Source organism: Protopterus annectens, chromosome 1.part0 (genome assembly GCF_019279795.1).
Source record: "Protopterus annectens isolate FY-2018-M chromosome 1.part0, PAN1.0, whole genome shotgun sequence".
NCBI lineage: Eukaryota > Metazoa > Chordata > Ceratodontiformes > Protopteridae > Protopterus > Protopterus annectens.
In genome coordinates, this window is record NC_056725.1 from 1423903580 (window position 1) to 1423928961 (window position 25382).

Sequence of the window (25382 nt, forward strand, 5' to 3'; positions counted from 1 at the left end):
ATATCAGCAACCTGGAATAATGTTAAACAAAGTTCCGACTATAGTGGTGCAGTCCATAGTACCTCTGAGGAAGGATGATTGGATGTGCTTTATTGATCTTCAGGATGCCAACTATCACTTCAAGATCTAGAGGCACTCCAGGAGGTTTCTCTTTTTCCATCTGGGAGCCAATCACTTAATTTTAGGGCTCTGCCATTCGGTCTCACCACAGCCCCTGAGTGTTCAGAGGTTATGGTAGTGGTAGCAGCTCATCTACGGCAGCAGGGGATTTAAGTGTTCCTGTATTTAGGCGATTGGCTCCTAAGTGCTACCTTCAAGGATCTAATGTTGCAACATCAGATATTCCTTCCCAGTCTTGCAAGCCATTTGGAACTATCAGTCAGTCACAAGAAGAGCAAACTGCCTTCCACACAACGTAGAATCTATAGGATGCAGGACAGGCACAATCCAAAAAAACTAACGACTAAAACAAATAGCATTAGCTATGGAGCATTCTGTTGACGTACCTGCCGAACTGCCAAAAAAGAAAGCCAAGACTGTCAGGCCTACCACTACTGTTGCACCTCTTGCATCTGACCCTCAGCTTGTGGCCAATGTTGGCCTGGTGGAGGAATCTGGCTCTACCACCTTGGATATAGTGGGTACCTTCTTGGAAGGCTGCACAATCCCGCAAAGAGGACACGTCCATAGAGGCTTTTCTGACATCTATTTCCGAAGCCAAGGCAACCGGGTATTTCTGTAGGTCTGTCGGATCCCTCTGGTTCCTTACCGTCCCCAGATTCCAGGCCTTCCTCCCTTCAGACACCTGCCAGGCCTCTCAAAAAGAAAGAAAAGAGGCACATCTCACCTCCTACTGAAAGCATGCCTGACTGGCAGGCTTTCAGCCAAAGTTTAATGCCTTCATGGCCTTACAGTCTACCATTTCAGGGACTGCTACCATCCCACTTCTTATTCTGAGCCCAAGGCCTCAAACATCAGACCCATCCATGAGGGACGAGGAGGATTTTTCATCTGAAGAAATCACTCTTCTATACCTGTCAGCTTTCTTCTCCCTTGGGATATGGTTCCCCAGAGGAAGAATCTGTTGGCTCTGACTCCCCAGCTGAGGATTTGGCCTTTGGGGAAACTATTACCAAGATGAAAGAACACTTTAAGTGGGATTCCTCTGAAATGACTGAGGTTAAAAAAGGTATGATCTCATTCCGATGGATTCCTCAACATTTACTGCTTTCCCTCCAATTCTCCTCTTCATCCTTGAATCCTGACTCACAACCCCCTGCTCCACGCAGACCCAATAGATTTTATAAAGTCCCTGAAACTGCTAAGTATGTTAAGTGTCCTCCAGCAGACCCTGCCACCATTTCCATGTCCACGGATAAGGCATCTAAACTGTTACCCACCACCACCGTTCTCCCCTGCTGACAAAGACAGTAAAACCATTGAACGTCTGGGTAAGAAAAATTGCACCTCTGCTACTCTGGCCTTCAGGGCTATTAACTACCAGACACATATGGCTAAATATGCCTTCTCCCTCCTGGAGAAAGTCTCCAAGGAATTGTCTGATGCATCAGATTTTGCTGCCAAAGCTTCAGTCTTCCTTTCTGAGTCTCATCTCCCAGGTTACCAGGCACTCCATAAAGTGCAGTTATGATGCTGCTGAAACCTCAACGAGGTCAGCAGCATCAGCTTTGAGAAGATATTCTTGGCTACACCTCCAGCCCCTTCCAGATGACTTTAGGGCAAAGCTGATTGATGCCCCCCTGGACAACACAGCTTTGTTTGGTACAAAAGTGGCTGACTTGTTTGTCACTACAGCAAAAGGGGATAGAGATGCAGGATTTAAAACGCCTGATAGTCTCTCCTATTCCGAACTTTTAAAGACATTTCCCAGCTAAAACTCAGTTTATTAGAAAGCACTCTCGCCCTGCTGCTCCCACAAGGCCTAGGAAAACAACCAAGAAGCAACTCCCTCCTGCAGTAGCCTTCCCCTCCTCTAGCCAGAGGCTGCCCTTTCAAGACAGGGCAGGCAGTATCTGACTACCTGCTAACTTTACAACCCCCACTCCCACCCTCCTTCTCTCGCTCTGTCGGTACGTTTCTCTCACTGTCTTCCTGTGTGGACATCCATCACCTCAGACAAATGGGTCCTTTCAGTCATTCAAAACGGCTATCTTATGACCTGGCGTATGCCCTCAGAGCGAGGGGTTATCCCACAATCTCCAAAAACAAAAGCTACACCTATTGCAGTCAGTACTACAAACCCTGCTCGCTCAAGGCACCATCGTAGCAGTGCCTCTGACTTCAAAAGGAAGAGCTGTCTACTCCAGTCTTTTCCTAGCCCCAAGAAAAGACCGTCATTGGAGACCAGTTCTGGACCTCTGTCTTCTCATCCTCTTCCTTCAGGTTCCTACTTTCAGGATGTTGACCTTACCAACTATTTTTCCACTCCTGCTTCCCCAAGGGTTCATGGTCACCTTGGATATAAAGGATGCCTGCCTTCACATCCCCATAGAGCCCAATTTCAGGAAATAGCAGAGGTTCTTGGTGGGTCCTTCTCAGTTTCAATTCTCTGCCTTTCCCTTTGTGCTTTTCATCACACTCTGGGTATTCACAAAATGTCTGGCTCCAGTCATTGCCTTTTGCAATAGAAAAGGAATCCAGATATTTCCTTATCTGGATGACCTGATGGTACAGGCAGACCGCAAGGAGACCCTCGTGCAACAAATAGGTCTCGCCATTACCCTCCTACAGTCCCTGGGATTTCAGATCAACTTCCCAAAATCCCCCCTGGAGCCTTCTCAGGACATTACCTTTTTGGAGTGCAGGATTTGCACAGACATCATGAAAGCCTCTGTTGGGCTGCAGGAACATTTTGCCTGGAAGCCCCTCTCGGAGGAAAACTTTCTCTTTTTCACCTAAATTGGGCTCGTATAACCCAAGACAAGTGGGTTCTGGATGTGGTTTCAAGAGGTTACAAATTCCATTTTCATACCCTACCAAGACCAAGCGGATGGCCAAATCTTCCAAAACATCAATGGTTAGAGGCCTTAACCCAGGTGGAAGCCCTCTTGGTTATGAAAGCCATAGAACTAGTTCCACTTTCAGAGATGGGACAAGGTTTTTAGTCAAGGCTCTTTCTAGTCCCCAGGAAGCTAAATTCATGGAGACCCATTCTGGATCTGTCAGTCTTGAACACTTTTTCACGCGATACCAAAATTCAAGATGCTTACTCCACAACAGCTACTTCCAATGCGGACTAAAAATGCATGGATGGTAACTTTGGATTTAAAGGAGGCATATTTACACATTCCCATCAGGCAGGAATGCAGAAAATACCTCTGGTTCAAGGCCGGATCGAGGCACTATCAATTCTCTGCGCTGCCCTTTGGATTGTCTACTGCACCCAGGGTCTTCACCAAATGCCTGGCTCCAGTAGTAGCTTATTGCAGACTCAAGGGAGTTCAAATTTACCCTTATCTGGACGACTGTCTTATTCAGGCAGACAGCAAGGATGTCTTACTCCAGCATCTAGTTTGTTCAGAATCTTCTCAAGTTCCTGGGATTCACTGTAAACAAAAAAGTCAAATTTGACACCCTCACAACAGATAATTTTTCTGGGTGCTTCTCTAAACACAACAACCCAGATGGCATTTCTGACATATGAAAAACAATTACAGCTGGCTTCAACTTTCAAAACCTTGGCAACATTAACTCAGCTATCCGCAAGTAAATTCCTGCAGGCTTTGGGTTACATGGTCTCCTGCATCCTTCTCATACCATATGCAAGACTACATATGAGGAAAATACAGTGGTACTTAAAAAGTGTATGGTCTCAGCATTGCCACAGTTTAGACATACAGATCACCGTCCTGCCTTGTCTTCAAAAGGAATTCCTTTGGTGGTCCAAGGCATGTACTGTAAACAAAGGAAAACCCTTCAGTCTGCCTCCTGCCACTCAGATACTAACCATGGACGCCTCAGATTATGTATGGGGAGCCCATTTTCAGGGCAGTTGTCTGCAGGGCCTTTGGACAAAGGATCAGAAGCACCTACATATCAATTTAAAGAAAATGTTAGCCGTTCAGAAAGCTCTATTGGCCTTCAGGAATCTTCTACAACCAGGACAACTACTGATACGGACAGACAACACCACAGTTATGTGGTACATAAACAAGCAAGGGGGATCTCATTCCTATCCCCTTTGCAGACTAGCCATGAATCTTTGGAACACAGCTCTAGCTTGCAAACTGGACCTTCAAGCTCAGTTTCTACCAGGGAAGCAAAACTTCCTGGCAGATAGTCTGAGCAGAAACTTGTCAGACCCACACAAATGGATGCTGGACACCGAAATATTCAAGATGATTACAGCAGTGTGGGGATGTCCTCACATAAACCTCTTTGCATCCCACCTCAATCAACTACAGATTTTTTGCACCAGGACATTCCACGAACTAGCTTGGAAAGTGGATGCACTATCATTCAATTGGAGAAACCTCTCTGGGTATGCCTTTCCGCCTCTTCCTCTTCTTCCACGGGTATTATTAAAGATCAAACAGGACAAGCCCAAGATGATAATCTTGCTGGCCCCAAATTGGCCTCGACAGTTTTGGTACCCAACACTGAAAAACCTTTGTCTGGAGCCCCCTTGGGTTTTACCACAGACTCCGAACCTTCTGTCACAACACCAGGGTCAGGTTCTGCACTCCCATGTCAAAACTCTCAGCCTGGCGGCATGGTTAATCCAGGGTCTTTGATTCATTCTCTCCTACCCAAGCAGGTTATAGATGTCATTTTAGAAGCCAGACGTCCTAGCACTAGAAAATCCTTATGCAGGAAAATGGAAAAGATTTTGTTCCTGGATGCAGGCTCAGGATTCAGATCCTCTTATTCCTAACATTTCTCTGATTTTACTTTACCTAACAGACCTCTTACATAAGGGTCTCTCTCTCTCTTCCATAAAGATACATGCCTCTGTTATTTCTGCTGATTATAATACAGACCCTCCAATCTTTTCCCACCAGCTCATGAGACAGTTTCTCAGAGGAGCTAAGAACTTAAGGCCCCCAAGATCTCCTCCCATTCCTGCTTGGGATCTCAACTATGTTTTGGAAAAACTCACCTTGCCTCCTTTTGAGCCTGCTGCCACATCTAACTTCAAGTTTTTATCTTGGAAGACAGACATCCTGTTAGCTGTGACCTCTGCCAGGAGAGTTTCGGAGTTGCAAGCTCTCATGGCTGTGGAACCTTATATTATTTTTCAAGACAGGGTGTCTTTAAGGACTAATCCTACTTTCATGCCTAAGGTGATTTCCAAAGTGGCTTTAAATCAAACTATTCACTGGCCAACTTTTTTCCCCACTCTTCAAAATAAGGGGCAAAGGATCTTACATTCCTTGGATGTACACACACAACTACGTTTTTACCTGGACAGAACCAAGGACATCAGGAAATCAGAGCAATTATTTTTCTTATGCTTCAAGTTCCCAAGGTAAAGCCATTTCAAAACAGACCATTTCCAAATGGATTGCTCATGGAATCAGATTTTGCTATTCACACCATGGAAAGCAAATCCCAGGGTCTATAAGGACTCGCTCTACCAGAGCTGCTGCCACTTCAGCTGCCTTCCTCAGAGGAGTTCCTACCAAAGACATTTTGGAAGCTGCAACTTGGAGTTCAGTGCATACTTTTTCTAAGCACTACAATCTACCTCTTTACTCTAACTCTAGGGCAGGCTTTGCTTCTGCAGTCTTGCAGGGCCTTTTAGCCGCCCCCTCTACTTTATGACCACCCCCCTTTTATTCTGCTTTGGGATTCAACCCTATAGCCATGACTGCAACAGTGAAACACTATGAACATAGTACAGTTGTGTACACTTACCATAAATGTAGATGTTCGAGTGTCTTCACTGTTGCAGTCTGGGTTCCTCCTCCTGTCCCCTCTTATTTTTTCTTTTGTGTGGTTCCTTTTTTCACCCTTCTTCTGAGGTGTATTTGCAAAGGGTATGGGATCTTACTCATTTTGGAACACCTGACATCTGGGGCAAGAAAAACTGGAGAATATGGCGTCGGCTGTCAGCTTTGTACTCCTGGCGCTCTGACGTCAGGGAGCATGGCTGAACAGCCGATGCCAGACCCAGACTTTGGGATTCTGGCCAACCGAGGACTGCGTGCCGGCAGGGGAGAACCCTACAGTCATGACTGCAACAGTGAAGACACTCGAACATCTACATTTATGGTAAGTGTACACAACTGTACTATGTGCTCCATAGGCCTCAAGGATGCATACTACCACATTCTCATGGACAGACGATCCAGGAGGTATCTCCGCTTTCGGCTGGGGGCCAGTCATTACCAGTTCAGGGTTCTTCCGTTCGGCCTCACCACAGTCCCCAGGGTGTTCACCAAGGTCATGGCAGTTGTAGCAGCCCACCTGAGACTTCAGGGAATTCATGTCTTTACGTACCTGGACGACTGGCTCCTCACCGCCCCCACCAGACATCTACTCTCTTCCGCCAGGGATTATGCTTTACTCTTGACCAATCACCTTGGCATTACCATAGATTTCAGGAAGTCTTCTCTTCAACCTGTTCAAGTTCTAGATTTCATAGGGGCCAGGATAAACACACTCCAGTCCAGGGCCTTTCTGACAATGGACAGGTTACGCACCTTGTCACTCCATGTAATAGCACTTCTTCAGTCCCCAGCCCCACCTGCAGAATTAGTTCTGAGAGCCCTAGGATCCATGGCGGCGGCCATCAGCCTTTCACCTCTTACTCGACTGCACATGAGAGTCCTTCAGTGGACCCTTCAGGTCCAGTGGTCCCTCCTCCTACACCCTTTGGATTCACAGATTCCCCTGAGCAAGGTTTGCAGGAGCTGACTTCTCTGGTGGCTTCATTCCCGAGAGCTTCGGGAAGGGAGACCGTTCATGATGCCTCTACCCCAAGCCACGCTGACCATGGACGCTTCTAGCCTCGGGTGGGGGGGCATTGCATGGGCAGAACCATCCAAGGCATGTGGACCCCTGTAGAGACTGGTCTACATATTAATGTTCTGGAGATGAGGGCAGTGCTTTTAGCGTTGCAAGCCCTTCAGGACCTTCTTCCTCCAGGGACTATTGCAATTCAGACGGGCAACATGGCTGTAGTCTGGTAAATCAGCAAACAGGGAGGAACCAGGTCTTACCCTCTTTATCAAGAGGCTATGAAAGTTTGAGAATGGGCGATTTCCACCAACCGCTTTCTGATAGTACATTCTGGGTCGGTCCAACATTCTAGCAGACAAGCTGAGTCGTTCTATCCTCACACCTTATGAGTGGTCTCTAAACCCCTTTGTAGCAAAACAGATCTTCCTTATATGGGGTCAGCCTTGCTGCGATCTCTTCACGTCTCCTTCAAACGCAAAATGCAGCAAATTTTTCGGTTTAATTCCCCCACTGGGGGAGAATCCCAGAGACGCTCTGCTTCATGCTTGGCCACCCGGTCTTCTTTATGCTTATCCTCCTCTTCCACTAATGGCGAAATTCTTGCAGAAAGCTTGCCTGTTGGGGAGCAAAATAATCCTCATAGCCCCATTCTGGCCTCGTCAGATCTGGTTCCCGTATCTGCGGTCTCGCATCATAGCTCCTCCTTGGGTCTTAGATCCCATTCCGAATCTGATTTCTCATCCTTCGGGATTGCAAACTCCAAACCTGGACGACCTCAAGCTCATGGCTGGGTTGATCCAGTTCCACTAACGGCTAGGACTCCTGGTATCTCGTTTTCCATAAAAACTATTCTGGTAGCGGCACATAAACCCTCTACCAGGAAAATCTACAACAGTAAATGGAAGCGTTTTTCCATCTGGGCCAAGGATAGGGATTTGGATCCTTTCTCGGCTCCCATTCCAGCAGTTCTTGAATTTCTGTCCCACATTTTCCATCAAGGGGCCACTTCTACTGTGAAGGTTCAGATGGCTGCCATTTCTCATTTCCACATCGGGGACAACCTTAACCCCTTAGCTTCCACTAAGATATGCAAGACCGTTTTGAAAGGCACCTTTCTCTTAAGACCTCCGGTCAAGAATATGCGGTTCCCCCATGGGTCTTCACTTTAGTTCTTCAGGCCCTAACGGGTCCACCCTTTGAACCTGCAGCTTCCGTTGACTTAAAATTCTTATCCTGGAAGACTGCCTTCTTGATTGCATTTACGTCAGCTAGGAGGGTATCTGAACTTCAAGCCCTTTGTACGATACCCCCGTACCTGGTTTTCCATAAGGACAGAGTATCTCTCAGGACTAATCCTTCATTCTTGCCTGAAGTGGCCTCCGAGGCCAATTTCAATCAAATCATCAATTTGCCTGTTTTCTTTCCCAACTTTCAAAACAAAGCAGAATATAAACTGCATTTGTTGGATGTGCATAGACAATTGCGATTTTACTTGCACAGGACAGCTGCTTCTAGCAAATCAGAACAGTTTTTCGTGTCTTTTGCTAAGCCGTCCTTGGGCAAGCCAGTTATGACAGTTACCTTATCCAGATGGATATCACACTGCATCTTACAAGCCTATTCAGCTTCTGGTAGGCCAGAACCCTTGGGGGTTCATGCTCATTCTACCCATTCTATGGCTACCTCTGCAGCATTTTGGTCGAGAGTTCCCTTAGATGACATCTGTTCAGCAGCTACTTGGGCCTCTTCTCATAACTTCATATCTGAAGTAGGCAGACTTCATTTGTCTGCAACCTGTGGGTATCGGATCCGAGCCGGCATTTCAAAAGCTTAGGCTCCGAGCTCCTAGCTCCTCCCGCTTACCCATAACCCCTTGCCAAGCCCTGACTGACCCCAGATTTCGTTTGCCGCTTTCAAGTTGCGAAGGATTCCTTGAGCTCCTAGTGCAGATAAGTTTTCTGACAGGAAAATTTTGAAAAACTAACTTTTTTAAGTTAATTAGTTAGAAGTGTTTGTGTTAGGCTTTCCTCTCTCTATCTTTTAATTTTTTCTCGGGTTTTGCGTAGTTTGTGTGTGTGTGTTTGTTTTAGGCCTGTTAGGGCTTAACATGTCTGAAGCCCATAAGGCAGTATTCTCTAAATGTACCGAGTGTGGCCATAAGCTGTCCCCAGCGGATGGCCACACTCGTCAAGAATGCTTGGGGTTGAACACCTGTCATCTGGTTGTACCATTTGTGCAGGGTTCAACCCCCGAGCTTTGAGGGAGCGGAGGTCGAAGCTGGTTCTGGCGGGACTTCTCCCTCCAGATACCGCTTCGGCTTCTGCCCCTTCTACACAGCAAGCAGTTGCTGTGGGCTCTCCTCCACCGGCTGGGACTCAACCTCCCTCTAAGATGCCGGAGGAGAGAGAGTCCTCTAGTGAGAGAGAAAAGAAGGAGAGGCACAGGGAGAGGCACCACAAACGGAGAGCTGAAACCTCTAGTTCGGCTCCTCCATCCAAGCGGGCCTCTCCTGTGCCTTCTAGCTTCCCTCCTCCTCGGCTCCACTCCCCTCGGTTCTCTCCTGGGCCCGAGGAGGCTAGCCCTACAGCGAGGTCCCCAAGGCGGCTTTCTAGGTCCGCTTCGGTGGCCTCGACTAGATCTACCTTCTCCATGAGTGAAGCAGACATGGACCGGATGATGAGTAAATTCATCCAGGCCCAAATGCAAATGGGAGTGCTCCTAGCCCCCCCCCCCATCCGGGAGGGGCTTTGACCCCTTTTTTCGCCCCTTTGGCTCCTTCTCCGACCCACACCATGGGTTCGGAGCTGTCGGCGCCGGGCAGAGTTGGATCCGGGGGTGGGTCGGATCCGATAGGTCGGCGCACCTCGGATCCGTCCCATCCCTTGAGTGCTTTGGATACTTCGGACCCGACCTCTCGGAGCCGAGGACCGAGCCTCGGATCCGAGGGAGCTGGTGTGTCTTCGGCTCCGTCTAGGTCGGAGCACACCGGTCTCTCTGATCCGACTGTCTCGGCTCCGGCTCCGATCCGCAAGGCCGGATCCGAGTGGGTCGGCTCGGGTTTAGAGAAGCTGGCTCCCCCTCGGCCTTCGACGTAGTGGAAAGGGCACTGTTGAGGACGTCCGGACCCCCGGTCCCTGCCACGGCTCCATCCCGTACTCCCTTGCAGTTGGGCCAGGCTCCCACCAGCCGGTCCCAGGGACAGCCCGCCTCGATGTCCCAAGTAGTTCCCTTGGAACATCCAGCTGCGGAAGAGTACTCCTCGGACAGCCCCGATGAAGTACCTCGAAGCGTAAGTGCAAAAGGAGGCACATGGACTCCCCGAGTCCGCTATCAAGACACAGACTTGGATGAAGGGGAAGGCTCCCCAAGGTCACCCCCTGAAGACGTCTCATTTGGAGACATTATGGAAATGTTGAGGATAAGGGGGGGGGGTGGTCTGCCCCCAAGGCCTCCTCAGACGAGTCTGTGTTCTTGGAGGCATTCGAGGCGGGCCCATCTACCTCTTGGGTGTCCCCTCCTGCCGATCCTCTGGTGGACCTTATATCCATCAGAGCGTGGAAGGATCCGGACACCGTTGAGCCTGTACCCAAGCGTCCTGACCGTATCCTTTCCCCTCCGGCGGACCGCACTCACTGGAGCAAGGGCCCCCCAGTAGATGCCATGATGATGGCTGCAGCCACTAAGAGGGAATTGGCCCAGGAGAGTCCCTCTATGCATCCTCCGGGCAAGGAGTCCCGCTCGATGGATCGCATTGGGAAGCGAGTTTTCAGTTCAGCAACCTTCTCTTTGAGAGCGCTGAACTACATGGCACACGCCATCAGGATGCAGCAGGATTTGATTAAAGAATACGCTGCATCTCCCCCAGAGTCCATGTCGGGTGAGGACAAGCAGGTATACTCCACCCGAATGGCCACTCTTAGAGCAGTTTCTAACACATCTATGCGGCTACTTTCTCACGCTACCGAGGGAGCCGCTAGAGCCAGCGGAGCAGGCCTAGTCATGAGGCGGCAGGCCTGGCTCCGCCACTGTGATTTCGCAGAGCCCTTCAAGGCGACTTTCGAATGCCCCTTTGATGGTTCTGCCTTGTTTGGCAAAACTGTTCGCGAAACATTGGTCCAGAGCGAGAAGGACGGGAAGACGCTGTCTGCCGTAGGAGTCCACTTCTCAGCTCCCCAGAGGTCCTTCTCGAAGAACCAAAAGGGACAGAAGAAGATGTGGTTCCGGAAGTCGCAGCAGTCCCAACCTGCTCCGGATAACCAGTCCTCCCGTGGCAGAGGAGGACAAGGGAGGTCGCCGTCCTAGAGGCAGGGGGGCTCCTAGAAACTTTGGGTCCAGAGAACCTTTCTCTGATAGACCCACGCAGCAGCCCTGAAGGGTTGCCCGGCTGTCCGTCTCTGGAGGCAGTCGGGGGGCGTTTTTCGAGGCACCTAACTTCTTGGGAGTCCATCACATCAGACCGTTGGGTGCTTCGCATAATATCCAGAGGTTATACAATTCCCCTGTACAAAGTTCCCAGATCTCGCAGCCTCCCAGATGTTCCACCCGACCAAAGGGAGGCAGCAGCTATCGAAATCGGACAGCTGCTAGAAAAAAGAGCTATCCAGTGCGTCCCCCCAGATCAAACCGGGTCAGGGTTTTACTCCAGGTTCTTTTTAGTGCCAAAGAAAACGGGGGACTTAAGACCGATCTTAGATCTTTCCCTGCTGAACCTGTCAGTAACCAAGCAAAGTTCCGGATGGTCACCCTTCAATCTATACTCCCCCTCTTGAGGGAGAACGACTGGATGTGCTCCATCGACCTCAAGGACGCGTACTACCACCTTCGCATGGACAGACGGTCCAGGAGGTTTCTTCGCTTCCGGCTGGGAGCCAGTCATTATCAGTTCAGGGTCCTCCCCTTTGGTCTCACCTCAGCCCCCAGGGTGTTCACCAAGGTTCTAGCGGTTGTAGCGGCCCACCTGAGGCTCCAGGGATTACAGGTCTTTCCATACCTGGACGACTGGCTCCTGACGGCATCATCAAGGCATCTTCTGTGCTCAGCCAGGGACTACTTCCTTCGTATAGCCCCAAGGCTGGGCATCACTGTCAACTGGGAGAAATCTTTACTGCACCCCACACAAGTTATAGATTTCATAGGAGGAAGGCTAAACACCAGGTCAATGCGAGCCTTCCTCACCCCAGACAGAATTTCCAACCTGAAGTGTCATGTCAGCGGTCCTGCAACCATTTCCGACAGCAGCTTCGGTCCTGAGGGCCCTAGGTTCGATGGCGCAGCTATCCCGCTTCTTATTCATGCGCCACGCATGCGGGTTCTTCAATGGACCCTTCAGGTTCAGTGGTCCCCTCTCTGTTCCTCTCTCAACACTCCGATAGCGGTCAGCAAAGCATGCAAGGATTCCCTTCTTTGGTGGCTTCGATCTCCGGAGCCTCTGACAGGGAGACCTTTTTGTGCAGCATTTCCCCGAGCCACAGTGACCACGGACGCTTCTTGCCTCGGGTGGGGGGGGGCATTCTGCGGGGAAGATTGTCCAAGGCACGTGGAACTCCACAGAGACTTCGTTGCATATAAATGTCCTGGAAATGAGGGCTGTGCTCCTAGCGTTGCAAGCACTTCACCACGTTCTTCCTTCAGGGACTATTGCGATTCAGACAGACAACATGTCGATAGTCTGGTACATCAACAAACAGGGAGGAACCAGGTCCTATCCCCTTTGTCGAGAGGCCATGAGAGTCTGGGAATGGGCAATTTCCACCAAACGCTTTCTTGTAGCAACGCACATTCCGGGAAAATCCAACATCCTTGCGGACAAACTCAGTCGCACCATTCTTTCCCCTCACGAGTGGTCTCTCAATCCTCAGGTAGTGAAGAAGATTTTTGCCGTTTGGGGGCAACCCTGTTGCGATCTTTTTGCCTCTCACTCAAACGCCAAATGCGACAATTTCTTCGCTCTGCTTCCCACCAGGGAATCCCGAGATGCGCTGGTGCATGCTTGGCCTCCCGGTCTCCTTTATGCCTACCCTCCACTACCTCTGATGCAGAGGCTTCTGCAGAAAGCCAACAGTTTGGGGAGCAGAATGATTCTCATTGCCCCGTTCTGGCCTCGTCAACCCTGGTTCCCCTTTGTATGGTCTCACAAAATGAATCCACCCTGGATTCTGGATCCGATTCCAGATCTCATCTCCCACCCTCTGGGAATTTCGGTCCCCAATCTACGCACCCTGAAATTGATAGCTTGGCTGCTCCAGTTCCATCCTTGATTAGGACTCCCGGTATCTCGTCACCGGTCAAGGCCATCCTAGTGGCAGCTCATAAACCTTCCACTAGGCAGGTTTATCGGAGTAAATGGAAGAGATTCTCTATTTGGGCGGTTCAGAAAAGTTTGGATCCTTTTTCAGCACCTATGTCGGCAGTGCTGGATTTTTTAACAGACCTCTTTCATCAAGGGGCAAGTTCTTCCACGATTAAGGTACAATTGGCAGCCATCTCTCATTATCACATTGGTCATGAGACAGCTCCCCTCATGACCTAAATTGTGCAAAACCTTTCTTAAAGGGATTTTTTTGTTGAGGCCTCCAGTCAAAGAGATTGTACCACCTTGGGACCTATCTTTAGTTCTGCAAGCCCTTACTGCTCCTCCCTTCGAGCCTGCAGCTTCTACAGACCTAAAGTACCTTTCCTGGAAGACTGCCTTCTTAGTAGCTATCACTTCAGCCAGAAGAGTGTCTGAACTTCAGGCTCTATGCGTCAAGCCTTACCTTTCCTTCTTTCCAGATAGGGTGTGCCTCAGGACCAGTCCATCTTTTCTTCCAAAGGTCTCTTCAGAATCTAATATCAACCAATCAATCAACTTACCTGTGTTTTTTCCCAAGTACTCAAACAAAGGAGAATACAAATTGCATTCCTTGGATGTTCATAGACAATTACGATTTTATATTCACAGAACAGCTGGTCACAGGCAATCAGATCAGCTGTTAGTCTACTTTGCTAAATTTGCTTTGGGTAAAGCAGTTTCTAAAGTCACACTATCGAGGTGGATTGCTAATTGTATTCTGCAGGCTTATGACACTTCAGGTAGACCTGCTCCTCCGAGGGTTACGGCTCATTCTACTAGGGCAGTCTCCACGTCAGCCGCCTTTAAGTCCCGTGTGTCATTGGATGATATCTGCGCGGCAGTCACTTGGGCCTCGCCTCATACCTTTATTTCTCATAAGGTGGATGTTGTTTCCAGGGGAAGAGCATCCTTTGGCTCAGCGGTGCTCCGGAACATCCTTCCATGACGGCCGCCCAAGATTCAGGTAGCTGGGGACTCTGTCCCACAGGTTGCAGACAAATGAAGTCTGCCTACTTCAGATTTAGAAGTTATGTACTCGCCATAACGTTCCATCTGAGTAGGTGACTTCATTTGGATGCAACCATCCCCCCCTCCATCCCCCTGACCTTTATACAGCGAGTATTTACGCTTTGTTCAGGTACTGTAGTCAGTATTATATAGGCAAACCTAATCTGAGGTCAGTCAGGGCTTGGCAAGGGGTTATGGGTAAGAGGGAGGAGCTAGGAGCTCGGAGCCTAAGCTTTTGAAATGCCGGCTCGGATCCGAGGTCAGATCCGATACCCACAGGTTGCATCCAAATGAAGTCACCTACTCAGATGGAACGTTATGGTGAGTACATAACTTCTAATTAGGGCAGCCTTTGGCTCCACAGTGCTCCGGAATATCCTTCCATGAGGACCTCCCAGGTTTTTGGTAGCTGGGGACTCTGTCCCACAGGTTGCTGGTCAAATGAAGTTAACTACTTCAGATAAAGGAGTTATGTACTCACCATAACGTTCCATCTGAGTAGGTAACTTCATTTGTCAGCAACCAACCTCCCCCCCCTCTCCTTCCCCCTAGCCTGTTTCGTGATCATTTTCACAACAGAAGGTTTTTCCTTCTGTTGCGCATCAGGTTAGCGTTTCTCTTTCGAGTATGTTTGACTGTTGTTGGTTAAGTGGCAAACTCGATCTGAGGACTGGAGGGAGGTAGCAGGGTATTATGGGTAAGGGGGAGGAGCTAAGAGCTCAGATGTCCTTCATGGATGCATCTGCAGTCATAACAAATGGGTAGTCCTGTCGTCAGGCAGCCCTTCAGTCGGCCGGATTCCAAAGTCTGGGTCTGGCTTCGGCCGATGTCGCACTTCACCCGACGTCATCTCTGCTGGTCTTCGGGTATAAAAGCATCGGCCGACGCCATTTTCTTCAGTCTTTCTTGCCGCGGGCGCCCGAAGCAGAAGCTGTTCGCAAGTGCCGGTCGGTCAGATCCAGAGATTCCTTCTACCGAATACTACTTCGAAGACTTCTAAAAAGCTAAGTACCCCGTTGGGGACCTTTTCTTGCCTCAGCCGATGTCAGAAAAAGTAAACAATTGTTTAACCTGTGGGAAACAAATACCTCATAAGGATTTCCACTCTTACTGCCTACCTTGTTTAGGCCCAGACCACGACGTTGCTGCCTATTTAGCTTGTTCTTCCTTCAACCGACGAACGCTTAGACGTCGGTCGGAGTTCGCTGAACAGTTTTTCGGCTCAGACTTTGCATACATTATGCCGTCGGAACAACCGACAACACAAATAATTAAAAAACGCAAAGAAAAGGACCGACACTCGCGGTCCGCGGTTTCGGCCGAAACCACGGATAAGCAAACCGCGAGTGTCTCTGTTTCGGCCGAAACCGAGAAAACCAGTCAACCCTCAGCCGAATCCATGATTTCCACCGAGGCTCCAGCTACTTTAACTGAAACGGCCTCTGACACTTTACCTACTACTGCAGCCTCCACTGATTTATCTGACACCATCCCTTTGGATGTTTCCACCCCAGCACGTGGTGCTGCTAGGCCTCCTAAAGCCATGTCTATCAAGGCCTTTGCCAGGGCTAAAGCAGCCAAAACTGCTAAAACAGTTCCTGCTAAGGCCCCCTCTCACAGACATCCTTCTAGTTCTCAAATGCTTACCCTGGCAGAGGATTTGATTTCCTTAATTAGGGGATCCCAATCACACCCAGACAGGGCCCCTCAGCCTTCAGAAAAGAGACCTAGAACAGAACCTTCACAGCAGGAGTACTCTGATGATTCTTCAGAGGACTCTGATACTACAGACCAGCCAGAGGCTCCTTTGTCCACTTATGAAGATTCAGATGCTGATGAATCTATTCCTTCGGCCTCTCCTCCAGAAGAATTCTCTTTTGGAGAAACCTTACATGCCATGAGAGAACATTTCCAATGGCAGGAACAGGATTTCTCAGACTCAAGAAAAAGGCTTAGAACTTTTCTGCACCTACCACAACATAGGCCTTTAGCTATACCTCCAGTTTTGCCTGTTGTAGATGATGCATTTAATGATGTTTGCTCTGCTCCAGATTCTTTGCCTCCAGCCCCTGCCAAACCTGACAGATTTTACAGGGTACCCAACACCCATCACCACCTTTTCAGGGCCCCACTTGCAGATCCTGAGACTATTTCCCAGGGCCCAAAGGCAGTAGCTTCTACCAATTCAAAAAACCCTCTCCCTTCTGAAAGGGAAGCCAGGTCCTTAGACAGATGGGGCAAAAAAGTCTACACCTCGGCCACTCTCGCTGCTAGAGCTTTAAACTGTCAGTTTCACATGATCCAATACCAAGAGTTTATGCTTGATCAGCTGTCTAAGAAAGTTTCCTCTGAGGAACCCTTAGATAAGAAATATATTTTAGAAATGGTAAATAACATACAGCAGGTTAGTAACCATTCTTTAAAATGTGGCTATGATGCACTGGAGGCTTCATTTAGATCAGCCATGACTGGCACAGTAATAAGAAGGCATGCATGGCTGAAAGAGCAGGTCCTACGGATCAGGTAAAAGCAAAGCTGTTGGATGCTCCTATGGATAAGGACAGTCTATTTGGTACTTCTGCTCAACAAGTAATGAAGAAAATGGAAGAGAAGGCAAAATCTGTACAAACAGTTAAAGATTTCTTACAGGTTCAGCCACCTCGGTTTAGCAGAAATTGGCCTGCCAAAATTGGTCCTTTCCAGACTCATCAAAGACCCAAAGAGGCAGGTACAGACGCTCCAGAGGCAGAAACCAACCCAGAGGAAATGCCTACAGAGGAAGACAGTGGCAAGGTAATAACCAGCGAGGCACTGCCACAACCACTGCCACTGCAACTGGACAATCTCAATGACTTGGCCCTAACACTGCCTACCAGAGAGCAATTAGCAGCACCTTTAGGCGGAAAGCTAGCCTTATTTTCACAAAACTGGCACTATATCACAAAAGACAAGTGGATTTTAAAGACCATAGACCAAGGCTACAGGTTCCACTTCCACACCTTACCAGTAAAAAGAGGAATGCCAAACTTACCTCCAACTCAAAGAACAGAAGCTCAAAACCAGGTAATTCAGTTAACCAACATGAGAGCTGTGGAAAGGGTGCCAGTAAATCAACAGGGCAAAGGATTTTACTCCAGACTCTTTCTAGTCCCAAGAAAAGAGAAAACTTGGAGACCCATTCTCGATCTGTCCATCTTAAACACATACATCATCGTCCCAAAATTCAAAATGCTGACCTTACAACAACTTCTTCCCATGCTGGGCAAGGACTGTTGGCTGGTGACTCTAGATCTCAAGGAGGCATACCTGCACGTCCCCATACGACCAATTTGCAGAAGATACCTCAGATTCCTTGCAGGATCAGAGCATTATCAATTCTCAGCATTGCCTTTTGGCTTATCTACTGCGCCCAGAGTATTCACAAAATGCCTGGCATCAGTAATCGCTCATTGCAGGCTACAGGGAATTCAAATCTATCCATACCTGGACGACTGCCTGCTACAAGCGGACAACAGAGACAAGCTGACAACAGATTTACAAAGGGTCATTTGCTTGCTACAAGCCCTGGGATACACAGTCAACTTAAAAAAGTCAAGGCTGATACCATCCCAGACAAGAACTTTCTTGGGTGCAGAATTGGACACAGTAAAACAAATGGCATTCCTGACTGCAGAAAAACAAGTACAACTACCTCTTTACTTCTTGGTATTAACAAAACAGAACAAACTAACAGCAAGAAAGATGCTGCAGGCCTTGGGATTCATGGCATCATGCATAATTTTGATTCCTCATGCCAGACTGCATATGAGAAAGCTACAGTGGTACCTAAAAAACTTATGGTCTCAACACAGGCACAGCTTAGAAACAGAAATACCACTAATCCCATGCCTGAAACAAGAATTCCTATGGTGGGCCCAAGCATGCCAGGCAAACCTAGGCTTGCCATTCCACAAAGGTCAAGCGAACCAGACCATCACAACGGACGCCTCAGACCTAGGCTGGGGAGCACACATGTTGGACAAATGCATACAAGGATTGTGGACCCCAGACCAGCTGCAGCTGCACATAAACCAAAAAGAAATGCTGGCAGTACAACTAGCAATTCAGAAATTCAAACCTTTCCTCGGGGAAGGACATTTATTGATAAGGACAGACAACACCACAGTGATGTGGTACATCAACAAGCAAGGGGGCACGCATTCTTACCCCCTATGCAGAATGACTCTGGACCTTTGGAACATGGCTCTGAGCTACAACATCCAGTTACAGGCAACCTTCGTGCCAGGGAAAGAAAATACCCTAGCAGATATGTTAAGCAGAACCACCTCGGATGCTCACGAATGGATGCTGCACCCGGACATCTTCAAGACCATCACAAGAAAATGGGGAATGCCACAAATAGACCTATTCGCATCCCCACTCAACCACCAGCTCAGGAAATTCTGCACAAGGACTTTTCACCCGCTTGCATGGAAGGTGGACTCCCTTTCCTTCAGCTGGAAAGGACTGACAGCATATGCATTCCCACCTCTTCCTCTGATACACAAAGTACTACTGAAAATCAAAGAGGAACAACCAAGGATAATTCTAATAGCTCCGAATTGGCCAAGACAACACTGGTATCCCCTACTGAGGAGCATGTCTCAGGGGATAATGTGGTCAATCCCTCTGATGCCTTTGATGTTAACTCAGAACAACTACAACATCCTCCATCCAAACCTAAAGACCTTACATCTTACTGCCTGGAACATCACTTAAGAACAACTAACCCAGAACTTTCTCAAAGGGTTAAAGACATTATACTGGAAGCCCGCAGACCTTCAACAAGAAGGAACTATGCAGGAAAATGGAAAAGGTTTGCCTCTTGGAGTGCGGAAAGAGGAAAAGAGGTGTCAAACATAGACATTGCTAACATCCTGGAGTACTTGGCAGAGCTTCTACACACAGGCCTGTCATATTCCTCCATCAAGATACATGCTTCAGCTATTTCTGCAAAATACAGTTCCGATCCTCCGGTCTTCTCACACCCTTTGCTTAGGCAATTCCTCAGAGGAATCAAGAATGTAAAACCTCCTAGGAAACCACCACTACCAACATGGGACTTAAATTTTGTACTAGAAAAATTGACACTTCCCCCTTTTGAACCAGCAGGAACAGCGGATCTGCAACACCTATCATGGAAAACTGCTTTTCTCCTGGCAATTACTTCAGCAAGAAGGGTTTCAGAACTCCAGGCCTTAATGGCAGTACAACCCTTCCTGATCTTCCATCGAGATAGTCTCCATGAGAACTAATCCTACATTTATGCCAAAGGTGGTATCCAGAGTGTCCTTAAACCAGGCAATCCACCTACCTACCTTTTTTCCCAACCCACAGAACAGGGGGGAAAGGCTCCTGCATACTTTGGATGTACATAGACAGTTACGCTACTACCTGGACAGAACCAAAGGTAACAGAAAAACTGACCAGCTGTTAGTGGCCTATGCACCAGGAAGGGAAGGAAAAGCAATTTCCAAACAGACAATCTCCAAATGGATAGGAAATTGCATCAGATTCTGTTACTCCTACCATGGAAAACCAATGCCACAGAACATAAGACCTCATTCAACAAGAGCCACAGCCACTACCACAGCTTTCTTACGAGGAGTGGCAACCAAGGACATTATTGAGGCGGCTACTTGGACCTCCGTGCATACATTTGCCAAGCATTACAACCTACCTTTATATTCCAGATCCCGAGCAGGGTTTGCCACTGCTGTACTGCAAGGGATCCTAACTACACCATAATTATTCAACTTCCTCCACCCCTAGTTTAGCTATGGTATTCTACCCATTTGTTATGACTGCAGATGCATCCATGAAGGACATAGTACAGTTTTGTACCTACCATAAATGTAGATGTCCGAACTGGATAGCATCTGCAGTCAGGATTACCCACCCTCCTTCCCCTCTGTGGTACTCCTAGGGTATTTACACTCCTAATAGCTAGCTCGGGGGGGAGTCTCTTATGGTGTATTTGTTTGTACATATGTACATATTTGCATACCTTTTGTATTTGCCTTCTACCTTATTTGTATACATTGGCATTTATCCAAATTTAGCCTTCCATGGGGGCAACTGGCATCTGGGGCAAGAAACACTGAAGAAAATGGCGTCGGCCGATGCTTTTATACCCGAAGACCAGCAGAGATGACGTCGGGTGAAGTGCGACATCGGTCGAAGCCAGACCCAGACTTTGGAATACGGCCGACTGAAGGGCTGCCTGACGACAGGACTACCCATTTGTTATGACTGCAGATGCTATCCAGTTCGGACATCTACATTTATGGTAGGTACAAAACTGTACTATCTTTAGCTTGGAAAGCTGCCGGCTCGGATCCAGGTCGGATCCGATACCTACAGGTTGCTGACAAATGAAGTTACCTACTCAGATGGAACGTTATGGTGAGTACATAACTTCTTTTTTTGCATATAGTTAAAGCTTTCACCATTTGAATTCACCTTCTGCAAGATTCAACCAGACACAACTTGATGAGATGTTCTGCAACCTACTGTATTACAGTACAATATGAAGAATGATGGTTAAGAATTAGACCCCATTTCCTTGTTTTTAGAATGTGTGCTGTAGTTGGTTTGCAAGCTGTGAACATGGAAGCTCTCATGTATTTTTTTCCCCTCAGGTGAAGGTACTCTTTGTACGAAACTTAGCCAGCAGTGTTACAGAAGAAACACTAGAAAAAGCCTTCAGCCAGTATGGCAAGTTGGAACGAGTAAAAAAATTAAAGGACTATGCTTTTATACACTTTGATGAAAGAGAAGATGCTGTAAAGGTAAAACTGTACTTTGAATGGCCTGTACTAATTTAATCTGCTAAGAAATGTCCTTTGTTCATTATGCTGTGCAGTCATTGGTCTTAAAAGAACATTTCATGGAAGTGATGATGTTAAAAGGTGCGTGTGTTTTGGACTTAAGATAACTCTAAACATATAGAGAACACTACGTTTATAGTTCCTTGATTGATATCCCTTCATGTCACACTTCTGCAGTTGCTTTTTTAGTGACTTGTATTGATGCACAGCATGACATAATGTGTGGGCTACATAAATTCTTATGTCCCCAGTGCCCATCTAATGTTCCTCATATTGATCACTGCTGCAATATACTTGGAGGTCATTCTGAAGATTCAGGCCTGTCCAAAGATTAATGGTTGCCTTCTGGTCTTGGCTGAAATGGATGATGTCCTTCTATTCCCATGTTGCAGTATTCTTACTTGGGAATCCTCTGCCTCAGGTGACCCGAACGTCCGGCTTCTGTGCAGAGGCTTAAGCCGGGTTGCTGCCAGTTGTGTGGGACATCATACGCCGAGCCATAAACCCCGGGCTTTAAATGTAGAGTCTGCATGCACAGACCTTAGAATTTCTCTGCCGCAGTCGAAAGTCAGACCGATCACTTCTCTCCACTCTCTTGAAGACATCTTCAGACAAGCACCCCGTTGGGGAAATTCCTTTTTTTCTTACTTGAGCTTTGGTTGCTTTGCCCTTACTAATTAGCCGATGTCTACTAGAAAGGGAAAATTAAGTGCGGATGTCATATTCAGCACAAGGACTCACATGAACTTTGTTCTGCTTGGGCCAAGAACATGATCAACACCCCCTGTAGCATCTTGCCAGTCTTTCATACCTAAAAACTTTTTGTAGTTGTCTGGCAGTCCTAAAACCTTATCTCGAGAACCAGCCAATAAAGCGCTTAGCCCTACATATGGATCAGGAGTTGGCTATCGAGGTGGAGCTGCCTAAAAAGAAGGCCAAGATTGCAAGGCCTACTGCTTCTGCCCCTCCATCAGATTCCACCAACCACCGATATAGGGGTTGAGGGATGTCCGCTAGAACCAGCAATTTTCATCGACTACCCTCATGGAAGCCACCTCGGAAACACTGATAGGCACGTCCTTGGAGGTCGTTCTGACATCGGCTGCAGTCGAGGGGGAACCAGGCTCCACCGGACACCCGCCCACATTCAAGGAATCTGAATCCTCTCCTACAGGCCAGACGCCTGATACTATGCCCACTCTTTCCACTAAGTTTACTGCTCTTAAGAGGAAGCAAAAAACTAAACATTCTACTTCCTCTGAGAACCAACCAGATTGGCATACACTTCCGCAATCTTTGGTTCAGATTTTTGTGGCTCTTAGGCTTTCAACTCCTCCTGCTGCCACATTGCCTGCTCTCAGCCGCCTCCATTCTTCCCACTTATACCCAGGAGAAAGACTCCTCTTTTCTTCCTCGGATGAATCTTTTACATACACTTCCCAGTTAGCTTCCTCTTTGGACTACTACTCACCAGGTGAGGACTTCCTAGAAGGAGACTCGCCCCTTGAAGACATTTCTTTTGGGGAAACGGTTACCAAAATGAGGGAGTATTTCAAGTGGGATGTAACTCAGATGACCAAGGATCAAAAGAAATATTTTGAACTTCTTCAGGTGGAGTCAGTCTCTGCCTCTGCTATCCCCCTTGTGATTCCAGCTTTACCTAGATGTATTTACCTCTGCCTCAGACCCCAGAATCACAGCTCCCAAAAGACATAACTGTTTTTATAAGGTCCATGATAAACACAAATTCTTAATTTAAGCCACCAGTGGTAGATTTTGCAGCATTGCAGTGGCCCCTGACAAACGGTCCGGACCAATACCTTCCTCCTCCCTTCTGCCATCAGATGAGGACAAGCAAAGGTCATGGACAGACTGGGGAAAAAGACGTACCCATCTTCTACACTGACTTTCCAGGCTGTCTATTATCAGACCCACATGGTCAAGTATGCCCTTGGTTTCTCAGGCATCCTCCTTGTTTTCCTTCATGCTTGACTCTCCTAGCAAATCTCAGATAGCATCTAAGCTGTCCTTAGCATCACTGGTTGGCAGACATTCTATAAAATGCAGTTGTGATGCAGCTGAGGCTTCCTGTAGGTCTGTAGCTGCATCCTCTGTACTGTGCAGGTATTCCTGTCAGACTTCAGTCCCTTCCTGAGGACTTTAAAACCAAAATCTTAGATGCACCACGTGACGACAAATTCCTGTTTGGCACACAGTCTGCTGAAGTGTTCAAAAGCCTCCAGGAAAAAAAGCAAGGAGCGTCAGGACCTTAAACATTTACTGGTCTCTCTCTCCCCCAAATTTTACAGAAACTACCTGCCAAGACCACCTTTGTCAGAAGGGCCCAAGCCCCATCCACCTCCTCTTCCTCTAGACACAGAAAAGGATCTAGAAAGGCACCTTCCCCAAGGGCAGCTTCTCCTCAACCTACCACCAGGCAGCCCTTTCCAGACAGAAAAAATAATGTGCGACTGCATCAGCCACCTCCCCCTCTCGTCCCGCCTCCCTCACTGCCTACCTGTCTGGAAAAAGTCACTTCATACTGCTGGGTATTAGCAATAGTGGAAAAAGAATACTTCATGTCCTGGCAGGAGAGGCCCTTTCCACAAGGTATCCCCTTCCCCACTCAAAAACCAGCTTCACCTAATCCCTCAGGCCATCCAAGAGCTTACACGCCCAAAGGACCACAGAAAGCATCCCCTCGGGCTGAGAAGGAAGGGGGTTCTACTCCAGGCTCTTCCTAGTGCCTAAAAAGGATGGCCTTTGGAGGCCCATCCTGGATTTGTCCTTCCTAAACCGTTTCCTGAGGGTCCCTTCCTTCAGAATGTTATCACTACAAAGCCTTCTTCCACTATTGCCACCCATAGCGTTCATGGCCACTTTGGACTTGGAGGCACACCTCCACATATCCTTCCAAACTACAGAAAGTATTTGTATTTTGCTGGAGCCTCTTCACACTATCAGTTTGTTGCCTTGCCCTATGGTTTATCTACTGCACCAAGGGTTGTCATAAAGTGCCTAGCCCCAGCAGTAGCCTAATGCAGAACAAAAGGCATTCAAATCTACCCCTACCTCGATGACATACACATCCTAGCAGAGGAGGAAAGCATTCTCAAGAAACACTTAGTATTCACTATATCCCTGCTGCAGAGCTTGGGGTTTACCCTCAACCTGGCAAAATCATCCCTCACCCCAGATCGAGACCTAACATTCTTGGGCTGCAGGATAAGAACCGACTTGAAGGCTTTCCTTCCTCAGGACAAAGTATCCTCCCTAGTCAACCACTTCAAGAACTCTTCTTGGTGTACCATATCTTGGCCAGGCAGTTCATGCGTCTCCTTGGGCTCATGGCAGTCACAATCCCTATGCTACTCCTTGCCAGGCTTTGTATATGAGGAAGACGTCCTATTCCAGTGTTGTACTATTCCACATGTGGGTTTACTCCTCTTGCTTCGTGTACATCCAGCCGGTATGCAAAAGTTTTCAGTCCCTGTATGGTGCGTGGGACGTCTGATGTGGCTGAAGGATCATGGGGAATAAAAGTGACGTCTGCACGCACCAGCCCTCTGAACTTCTCAGCCTCCAGTCGTATGCCAGGTGTTCCTACTCTCGCAGCTATGTGATTCGAGAAATCAGATAAGTACCCCATTGGGGAACCTTTCAGTTTTTTTTACTTTATTGTATTGCCTGTTCATGTCACCCATAAAGGACAAGTGTAAGTGTGGCTGGTAGATTCCTCACAAGGATGCCCACGATCAGTATCTCTTCTGCTTGGGAAGGTTGCACACCTACAAGACCTGCTCTGTTTCTCAGGAGTTTGTCCCCTGAACCTTGCATAGTCATTTGCATGCACTAAACTTATACTTTGAAAATCAAAGGTTAAAACAAGAATCTGAAGTAGGGACTTCATTTGTCAGCAACCTGTGGGTCTTGGATCCGATATTGGATCCGAGCCGGCAACTTGTTTCAAGCTAATGGATCCGAGCTCCTAGCTCCTCCCCTCACCCATAATCCCCTGCCAACCCTCCATGACCTCAGATCTAGTTTGCCGCGCTTGTGGATAGCTGGATTCCATTGAGCTCAACAAGTAAATCGTCAGGTGTGTTTTTCTGTCAAATTCTCTTCCTTTTTTTTAAAAAAATATAAAGTGTGTAAGAGTTAGGTACCCTGTAGTGTAAAAAATATTTCTTTTACTTAGTTTTTTCCCCCCCTTCGCTGGTCGTTAGTGAGTGTGTGTGTATGTTGTGTTT

At 47.9% G+C, this 25382-nt stretch overlaps 1 protein-coding gene across 4 annotated transcripts in view; it reads left to right on the forward strand.

The window, feature by feature from the left end:
* LOC122798492 (synaptotagmin binding cytoplasmic RNA interacting protein) overlaps positions 1 to 25382 on the forward strand; it is a 1585553-nt gene that overhangs the window by 969248 nt on the left and 590923 nt on the right. For all 4 annotated transcript variants that reach the window (XM_044067491.1, XM_044067500.1, XM_044067509.1 and 1 more), the window contains exon 9: positions 20944 to 21093. In XM_044067491.1, the coding sequence (XP_043923426.1) occupies positions 20944 to 21093 (150 nt within the window). The remainder of the gene's footprint in view (positions 1 to 20943; positions 21094 to 25382) is intronic.